Source organism: Falco biarmicus, chromosome 1 (genome assembly GCF_023638135.1).
Source record: "Falco biarmicus isolate bFalBia1 chromosome 1, bFalBia1.pri, whole genome shotgun sequence".
Taxonomy (NCBI): domain Eukaryota; kingdom Metazoa; phylum Chordata; class Aves; order Falconiformes; family Falconidae; genus Falco; species Falco biarmicus.
In genome coordinates this window covers 28,676,826-28,686,716 of record NC_079288.1, presented here as the reverse complement: position 1 = coordinate 28,686,716, position 9,891 = coordinate 28,676,826, and the positions used below count along the sequence as shown (strand labels likewise).

Genomic DNA, 9,891 nt, shown 5'->3' with positions numbered 1-9,891 from the left:
AAAGAATAAACCCTAATGCATAATGAAATAAGTGAGTGCAAGTAGGAATTAAGACAAGACATTTGTGAGTCAGCTTTTCCCGTATGATGTGCCTATTGCAGAGATCTTGTGTGTTCTGAGATATTTGATAATAACCATTGATAATGATAAAATGGCAATTCTTGTACATTCATATTTTTCCTAATGGACCAGATGGAGGAATATCTGTGGGCATCTGTATAAAAAAGTACCACTGGTTCAAATCTACTCCGGATACACAGGGGTGATAAAACAGAAGAAATGCCTGTCTGTCCTCCACTGATGTGCCTTTTCTCGTGCATGGGTGTGACTGATTGGGACATCCTCAAAGAGTTCTGGTACTTACTGCAGCCCATCTGAAGTAAAAGGGAATACTCAGCTGCCATATGCTGGGTAGAAGAATCATAAAGGACTTGGTGTGTTTTGGCTAGGTTTGTGAACTGGTGTACTGCCAGAACCAGTACCTCTGAGACTTGCTTACCAGTGATTTTAAAAAGACCTGCATCATTACAGTCAAGAAAATAATTCTAGCTACTCCTTACACTGCAAGTTAACTGTAATTGGCCTTTTAAACAGAAAGAGAGAACTTCCATAATTTATTCCTCCATCTTTTTTACATCCCGCTATTGTTAGATTTTTTTTTTAACTGCTTTGCCATCCAGAAGGACATTGACAGGCTTGAGAGGTGGGCCTGCGAACCTCATGAAGGCCAAGTGCAAGCTCTCCTGCATGTGCGTCAGGGCAGTCTCAAACACAAACACAGGCTGGGTGGAGAATGGATTGAGAGCAGCCCTGAGAGAAAGACTTGGGGGTGTTGGTTGACAAGAAGCTCAACATGGCCCAGCAATATATGGTCACAGCCCAGAAAGCCACCCCAGCCCTGGGCTGCATCCCCAGCAGCGTGGCCAGCAGGGCGAGGGAGGGGGCTCTGCCCCTCTGCTGGGACCCCCCCCCAGCGCCACCTCCAGCTCGGGGGTCACCAGCAGAAGGACACGGACCTGTTGGAGCGAGTCCAGAGGAGGCCACGGAGATGGTCAGGGGCTGGAGCCCCCCTGCTGTGGGGACAGGCTGGGAGAGCTGGGGCTGTTCAGCTGGAGGAGAGAAGGATCGGGGAGACCTTACGGCACCTCCCAGTGCCTGACGGGCTGGCAGGAAAGCCGGGAGGGACTCTTTATCGGGGCCTGTAGTGATGGGACAGCGGGGAATGGCTTTAAACTGAAAAAGGGGAGACAGATATTGGGAAGAAATTCTTCCCCATGAGGGCGGCGAGGTGCTGGCCCAGGCTGCCCAGGGCAGCTGTGGGTGCCCCATCCCTGGCTGGGCTCAAGGCCAGGCTGGACGGGGCTGGGAGCAGCCTGGGCTGGGGGGGGTGTCCCTGCCCGTGGCAGGGGGTGGGACTGGGTGGTCTTTAAGGTCCCTTCCAACCCAGACCATTCTGTGATTGAATCATTAATCCTTTCCTTGGGTCCTGATCAAGACCTGCTTTCTAATAAACCTTAACGCTGATCTCACTTCTTTGCAGTCAAACCTCTGAGCCGGTGGCCGTGTGTTCACCTTTGCTGCAGGAACGTTTCTGAAATTTCAGAGCCTGACACTTTTGCCACGAAAGAGTAAGACTGGGAGGTGTTCCTAGATTCCACTACGGTGGAGTGGCACCCAGTTTCCACTCGGACAAGAAGTTATTTCTTCATTCCCAGCGCGAGGGTCTCCAGCGGAGCTGCTCGCTGCCGCGCAGGAAGGCTCCGGCTCGGCCGCCGGTGGCGCGGACACCACGCCAGGGCCAGGGCCGGGGCCGAGCCCGCCTCCATCCCAGGCCGCCCCGACCGGCCCGAGGTACGGTCGGGCCCCGCTCACCTCAGGCAGGGCCCGGGCCGCCCCGGGGAGCCAGCCTGCACCGGGGGCCGCGCTGCGTGCGGGGCGGCTGAAGGGGCAGCGGGCCGCGTCCGCGGGGCCCGGCTCCCCCCCCCCGCCGGGTGCCGCTCGGCGCGCAGGGCCCGGGGCAGCAGGACCCGCCCGGGGCGGGGGGAGGCCGCGGTCCCGCCGCAGGACGTCCGGCGCGGAGCGGGCCTGGCGCCGTCGGGCGGGGGGTGTGCGGGGTCCGACCGGAGCCCGGCCCCGGAGGCGTGGCTGGGGGCAGTGCGGTTCCCTCAGAGCCGGGCCCGGAACGTGGCGCCGCGGGCCGGAGTGGGATCGGCCCGGCGGGGGGCGGCGGCGGCCCCCCGAGGAGGAGGAGGAGGAGGAGCGCGATGGAGCAACAGGCGCCGCCGCCCGCCCCGCCGGGGGCCGTAGCGGGGGGCCGGGCTCGGCGGCGGCGGGAGCGGGACGCGGAGCCTCCCCGGGTGAGTTGACGCCGGGCGGGCGGCGGGCGGGAGCGGCCCCGCGGCCCGGCCGAGCAGGCGGGAAGGCGCCGGGCCGTGCGCGATCGCTGCCCGCGCCCGTCGGAGGGAAGTTTTGGGGCGCGGGCGGGCCGCCGTCCCGGCCCGGAGGGGGAGCCCAGGGGCGGGCGCAGGCCCCGCGGCCGGCGGGGCGTGAGGCGGGGGGCAGCTCCCCGTGCGGGCCGGGGGGAGGCGCCGGCGGGCGACCGGCGCGGCTGCGGGGCCGCCAGGCCGCGAGTGCCGCCGCGGGCGCCTGGCCCGAGCGCTCGGCTCCCTCCGCCCGGCTCCTCTTTGCCGGGCGGCGCTGCCTCCCCGGGGGCCTCGGCCGGCGGGCCCGGGCCGCCCGCCCAGCCCCGCGGGCCCGGCCGTCCTGCCCCGGGGCTGCGGGGCTGGGACCTGGGACCCGCTGCCGCCCGCGGGCGCTGTGGCCGTGGCCGTGTCCGTGCTTTCGCCGTCGGCCCGCCGGAGCGGGCAGCGGGCGGAGCGCGGCTGGCGAGGGGCGCACTGCCGGCCCCCGGGCAGCAGAGCCTGGGCTACCGCGCCGAACCCTGCGGCCTGCCGGTGAGTGCCGGGGGGGCTGCGGGAGCCCCGCTGCGGGCAGCCGGCACGGCGCTGGGCTTGCCGGCCGCTGGGAAAGTTGTGGGTAACTCGGTTGTAAAGGCTTTGTTACTGCCAGGGTTTGGCATCTGGAGGCTGGATGCAGTCGGTGCGTCTGGGATGACAGCAGATGTCATTAACGCGGTTCTGTTCGTTCACGACCTGTAGGGATGAGATGTATTATCCCTGTTGCGCCTGCAGTTTGATGTTGCAGCCGTAGGGATGTCCCTGGTTGTTCCCAGTAGAGTTCAAATGGCTGGGTATTGAAGCCTTCTTGTCCTTCCTCTTCTTCTTTCCTTAGAGCTATTTATGTTTATTTTTGGATGTCTTTCATTTTTCTTGGAGGTTTGCACCATCTCAGACAACGTCATTCCTCTTGCGCTTTCTGCTGGTACTGAACAAGAGCTCTTCAGGTGCTAATTAAACCCTTTATATGCTCTTCGGAAAGAGTTTTTTGGCAAATGGATGAGTGGGTATGCATTGAATATCAGAAGATTTTTGTCAGCAGTAGGGTTGGAAACCTTCCCTTTGTTTGGGGAGGGAGGGTTGTCTGGTCTGAACAGACAGTCATGTTTTTTTGAAGTCCTGGGTTGTGATAATATGTAAGAGTAATCATTGTTACTAGTGATAGCATTAATAATTATTATTATTACTCATATTCTGTACTATCCATATCTTAATTTTTAAGAGCCAAAATCCACTGCTGTGACAGTAGCAGTCTGTATATATTTCTGCTGCGTATTGATCAAGTCTCATTTTCTGGCTGCCTCACTGTATTACATGTTGAAAGCCTCTTCCTCGTCCACTGCATATCCTTTCCTCCCCACCTGGATACCGGTTGCTTCCATTCCTGCTGGGCAGGTCACTTGAGATAACGGAGAGGTTGCAGGTGAAGTGCCGACCTACCTGTGCACGGGGGACGCAGCTACTGCCCTTGTGCTGACAGACCTGCGCTTCTAGACGGCACACGTCCTCGCAGAGAAGACAACAGTTGTATTACAATTGAACAGTTTGTCGCAGACAACAAAATCCGGGGAGCACGTACACCTGCTGCACTGACAAGTCTTCCTGAAGCGACTGTCCTGTTCAGCCCCAGCTTTTGCTGTATTACTGCTCTGTCAGTCCATCGTTATTGTGTCTGTCTCCCTGCGGCTAACTGACGGTTTAGCAGAAAAGGTCAGATTCCTCATTGATAATTTATAGTTTGTTATTATTAACGGTAACTAAATTCAAGGTTTTGTGCTCCCTTTAGCTTACATTAGATCTTTCTTTTGCATTAATGATACGTCTGTTGGGTGGCTGTGGGAGCAAATGACTCTTTAGACTGAGGATGTCAACTTTTATTTCTTTTCTGTGTTTTGGCGTCGTACTGGCTATCTCTTAATGAGAAAACTAGCCCCTTTCTGCTTTCATTTCTCATTCTTCATCTCAATTTTTGCATTACTTTCCACTTCTGTGCTGTGTTTTCACTCTGTTTCTTCCATTCTTTAAGAATTTTGACTCGTTCGTATTGTTCCTTTGAAACGATTGACACTAATATACTGTATGTTGATGTTGAGGGACTGTTCCTGATCTGTAAAGGGGCTCTTTAATGAGATTAGCAAGGACCTGGAAAATTGGAACTTTTGAGTTTGTTTTGGGCTTTCAGCATGCTCAGATACAAACTTGAGTTTTCAGTTATTAATTTACTTTTGAAGGTTATCTCTGAGACCAATTAAGCTAGATTTTAGTTTTTTCTGAGGAGAGGAAAAAGCTAAGTATCCCCCGTTCAGTTTGAGTCGTTTTGCAGGCTGCGTAAATGTGTCACACAAGGCATGATGAAAGCACTGTTCTTTACTTCAGAGTGAGTTTTCTGAAAAAATTTAATGTTCTTTACAGCACTTGAGAGTTCAGTTAGAACTTACTGAACATTCAAGATGTATGCATAATTTCAATTCCATGTTCAATAGACTTTGTGAATTTCTTTCATGCTTTTAATTACTTTTTTTGAAGCCATTATTACTATTGTCATTTGTGACACCTGGGATAATTCTGCATTCTAACTGCACTGCATGTGTAAGCTTACTTCAGTTGGTGTTCTTTTATCTTCTGCCTGTTCGATGCCTCTCTGTTTCTGTGAAATAATGAACAATTGTATTTTCCCTGTGCTTTTCCAAATTTCTATAGACCTTTGACTTACTCCCTTGAATTCTTTTCTAACTTTCATCGTCTGTCTTAGTCTCTCTTTGGAAATGGAGATGGATTCCTATCTGGTTATCTGTTACCCATCTCTTACCTCTTCTACTAATGTATCTTTATGTGCTTGTGTGCTGGTGGTAATGAAACTGGACGTGACATTCAAAATGCACTTCCTACTGCAGGTTTTTAGAATGGCATAATTGTTTCCTGTTTCTCCTTTCCCAAAGATTCTCATTATATTACTTGTTTCTTTGGCTGTTCATGAGCACAGAGACAGTGTTTCCAGGAGAATTTCTCCAAGGACTCTTAAAATGTCTTTTGTGAGGGGTAAGGGTATCTTTGGGGTCAGTTATTGTAATAACAGCTAAGGATTATTTTTTTTCCCCGATCACTTTGTATTTACTGACGCTGAGTGTCACCTGCTATTTATTTCCCAGAATATACTGAATATTCTTCTGTGCTCTGGGCCCTTGTTTTATGATTATCAACTTTGCCTCCTTGGCGTACAGTTCCAGTAGCTCACCTGTGCGCTGCACAAAGCAGTTTGGGTTAGGTCTCTGAGAAGCCCCGAAAATTATATGCCACAGTCAGAAAATGAGAAAGACAAATGTGTTGCCAATGGCTTGAATTCATTAGGCAGATTTGCCCAGAAATTTGTGAATGATGCCCACGCTCATGCTATCTCTCTTGATAATGTCCTTGCCAATACACCTTTGTATACATTTCCTAGTCTGGTTGGATGCATGACCGTGATCGAGAAACACCTGAGACACCAGCAGATGCCTGAGAGGCTGCAGGATGCCCTTTTAGAGTTTAGATAAATTGTCTCCAGCTATTTATTTGGTGGTTAATCCTTTAGAATAAGGTAAAACCCAAAGGACCCTGCCTGACCAGTTGTGTGTTGGGAAATATATATCCCTCTTAGCAAGCTCTCCATGTAACTGATGGAAGGTTTGAAACATTAACCTGCTTCCAGTTCTCTTGGAAGTTCACAAAAGAAGGGTTTAATTATACATAATGAATAGTATATATGATGGAAAATAAAATAATCCTGTGTTGTGAGACTGCTCATCTTATGAAAAGGACCATATTTTTAATTATCTCTTAGTACAATGCGGTCCAGAAGGTTCAAGGACCTTGTGCTGTGTAACCAGTAGGTATAATAATCAGAAAACTGGGAGAGGGAGAGCAGCTATAACAGAGGCTGACCTATCGTGCCTGAAGAACTTTCTATAAAAAGTTATATATAGCAAGATGGTCATGGTCTCTTTTGGCCATCTCCTTACTCATCATTAGTTGGTCTAATAGTTTCTTGAAATACTTCTTAAGGACTGAGAAGAGCTTTGAAGTCACCTATTTGAGGAAGATGGGAATAAAGAATTTGCAATAATTTGATGCATATTGGTCATAGCTTTTCAGTTATTGCAAATAATTACATTTGGCCCCAGATGTGTGAACAGATTGCATTGCACACATGATCCAAATAGTATTTTAGAGTGTGTTTGCAGTGAAATCAGGCTGGTTTCTCAGTAGTATTCAAAAATAGCATCTGTACAACTTAGTTCTTTTCTTGGTTTTGGAGTATTTACTTGAAAATAGAATATTGTTTCTTAACTGGAGTGTTTTGTGGAAGTGTGAGGGCATAATTTGGTCTGCATAACCTTTAATTTTTAAAATTATGTATGAACCAAGGAGTACTGTTTAAATTTAGCTATGAATTTCATAGTTGTTACAATTTTTAGCAACATGTAGCATAGCTCAAATTAAAGTTGATCTAACTGACGTTACAATTGTGTATCTCTCCAAGTTCAGTATTGGAAGCTCACAGTTGCTTCTCATTTTTAGAAAATTCTTTAGAAAAGACATCTTTTTCTTTAGAAAATTTTGTATAGACGCCAGTCTGAAAAAATACCAGTTTTCTTCCTGTTGATAAGTTTGTATTTAAAATATTTCTGTCTCTAATGACAATGAAAAACCGAATTGGTAGAACATTAGCAGAACAATATGCTCCAGAAGCCTAGACATATATTCCATTAGGAAACTTGCTAAAATGTGGTTGGTATTTTTTTATAGAATAGTACTGTAAGCTGTGGTTTTATGTTCAAGGTATTTATTCCTTTTGATTTATTTATGCTTTTATATAAGTTATAGCTTTTTTATGATATAAAAGTAGATTTTCATGAGCATCTAACAAATCCCTTTTGGAACTTTATTTTAGAGGTTGGAAGTTTGACTTCTGTTTTACTTATTACTTTGTGAAAATCTAACTTGGTGTGGTTTTTTTCCCCTATAATGTGGATTTTCCAGGGAAAATTAAACGCCTATCTGTCAGAATAATACTTACTGACACTTGTCGGAGTACTTTAGACTAAAATAGGTGTCAGTTTAGATACCCTGATAATTAACACAGAGTAAATGCTAGACTTCAGAAACTGCAGGACAATGGAAATGGTCGAAGCAACAGAAGTTTGCAGGATTTCCTTCGTATTGCTTCTACTAGGTGGAAGGTAACTTCATCAGTATGCCTCTTGGGTGGCGGCAGGGTTTGTGTTTTCATTGGGGCATTGGCATTGCACGGGCGTATTTTAGCCAGCAGTCTGCAGGGTGAGTGACTGTTTTCCAGGGACCCTTCGGTAACTGCCCATCGAGTGGTGTTTCCTTTACCTGAAGGTTTAAGGATGGGGAATAGTCACTGACCAGGTTGTTGATGCCCCGCTTACGGGGTGTATATATTATCTTGCTGAGACTTAAGGAGATGTTTTCTTTGTGTCTGTGGGGACGTACTCTCAGCAGTATTTCATAACAGTTTGTGAAGACAAAATCCAGCTTAGAAAAATCTAGCAGCCTGGATAGCTGTTGTGCACATCTGACGGTGGCTTAGACTTTCAGAGTCAGTGGCCTTCCATTTCTTCCCACACTGTTTCTGTTAAAAGTCTCTTCCGACTGCGTGAAGGTTGCATGTGGCTTGGCAAAGCTCCGTGTCTGCTCAGAGGCGTAGTATGGACTCACTGAGTGCTAGCTGCTAGGGGGGAGGCTACAGGGAGAAACTTCATGTTCTTTATCTGCTCTTGGACTCTTGTGGAAGACAGTTTCTGTTACAGAAAAACAATAATATCCCAGAATATGGAGTGAAAAAAACATAAAGCCATTTTACAGATCGAAATACAAGATGTTCTACAGATGTTTTCGTAGAAAGGAAAGCTCAGTTACAGATTTAAGCTGATTTTGGAAACGCATATTTAGAATAAGTAACTGTCACTTTTTTCAGAGTCCATTTGGAATGCCAGTTTTTCTGCTTGCCTCTTTTAGTTTTTCCTCTTACTAATGCTTCATTGATGATCCTGAGCTATTTCGATAATTTAAATATAAAAATGCTGAGTATCCCACTTAAAGTATTTGTGAAAGTTACAAAGGATTTTTTTTTTTTTTAAAAGGTGTCTTAATTACGGACTTGCCACCCAAGACATCATCTATATAAACCATGTTTATTTGAATTGTGTGGCATTAAAGAAGATGGATTACATACAAGCTGAGAGGTGTAAGATTCATTGTTCTTTGATGGAGCATTCTCTTCATGCTGTTGTACCACGTTGTTTTCCCTTGTCCTCTTGTCTTGGAGCAGAATTTGGATTTGCTGTTATCTCTTCTCACTCATCTAATTGGAAGTCAATGGGAATCTACTCCCTGCTGTTTTTTGGATAGCGAAGTGCAGTTCAGGCAGTCAGATCTTTCAGCGTGTATGGGCACTTGCTTCTTTCTTTTTTTTTTTCTAAGTGTTCTGTAGAGGACTAAGTTTAGCAAGCTTGGTGTTGGAAGACAAACATTCCTGTGATGTAGGTTTTTCTGTGTGTTCAACTTACTTTTTGCTTTGGGGCTTGGGAGTTTGTTTGTTCTTGAAAAAGTCCAAAGAAAATTGTGTTTCTAACACTCATCTTGAATGGTCAGTGAGGTTGAATCTTGAGCACCTTCTGTAAGAGGGAGAAGATTTTCCCCCAGAGGAGGGAATTAATTGCTGAATCTAATCTGAAGCAGATCTTGTGGGAGCTTCTGTCTAATGTGACCTCTGTAGTAGGAGCTGGTTTCTGGTGCCCTGTGCTGGTTTGGAGAAGTGATGCTGAGAAGTGTGTGCCATCTTCTTTATTAGAAATACATGAGCTCCTGTCTTAAACTGTCTCTGCTAGATCCTCTTCTGCACCTCATTAGAACCTTTTTTATTCCACTGTGCTAAGGAACCTCTGCTTCATCTTCAGCATTACTTTATAGGGTTACTTTCTATAGCAAAGTGTTACACAGCCTAAATATGTGTGTTGCCATCACTGTCCACTGTCTTAGCAGGAGAAGAGCAGTCATGACTGAAAGGTGGGGATGGCTTTTTAGTGAGTACTTTTTGTGTGTTGGTACCATCGTAACAATATTTTTTTATTTGTGGTTTAGTCCCAGAGTGAGTCAGTTTTGTTCTGTGGTTTGTTCTTTTACCTAATGATGTTTTGCTGCCTTATGTAATTCTCATGATAGCAAGAATTAAATAATAATGTATCCCAGAAATTACCATCATAGTTTCCTTTAAAAGACTTTCATTTTTTTTCATGAAATTATTTAGCTTCACAGAATGTTAGAGGCAGAAACCACTTTACTTGGACTGAGGGGATATCTCCTCATGGATTCTCCTTGTTGTTACAGACTCACAGTATGATTTTGGGAAGATCATTAACAACTTGGTGTT

The 9,891-nt window shown here is 47.1% G+C and overlaps 1 protein-coding gene across 2 annotated transcripts in view; it reads left to right on the top strand.

Annotated features, from left to right (window-relative positions):
• The first annotated feature begins 2,215 nt into the window (after positions 1–2,215).
• TTC28 (tetratricopeptide repeat domain 28) overlaps positions 2,216–9,891 on the top strand; it is a 191,424-nt gene continuing 183,748 nt past the window's right edge. Inside the window, exon 1 of one of the 2 annotated variants that reach the window (XM_056348024.1) lies at positions 2,216–2,357. In XM_056348024.1, the coding sequence (XP_056203999.1) occupies positions 2,265–2,357 (93 nt within the window). In that variant the 5' untranslated portion in view covers positions 2,216–2,264. The remainder of the gene's footprint in view (positions 2,358–9,891) is intronic. The other variant, XM_056347935.1, reaches the window with a different exon arrangement.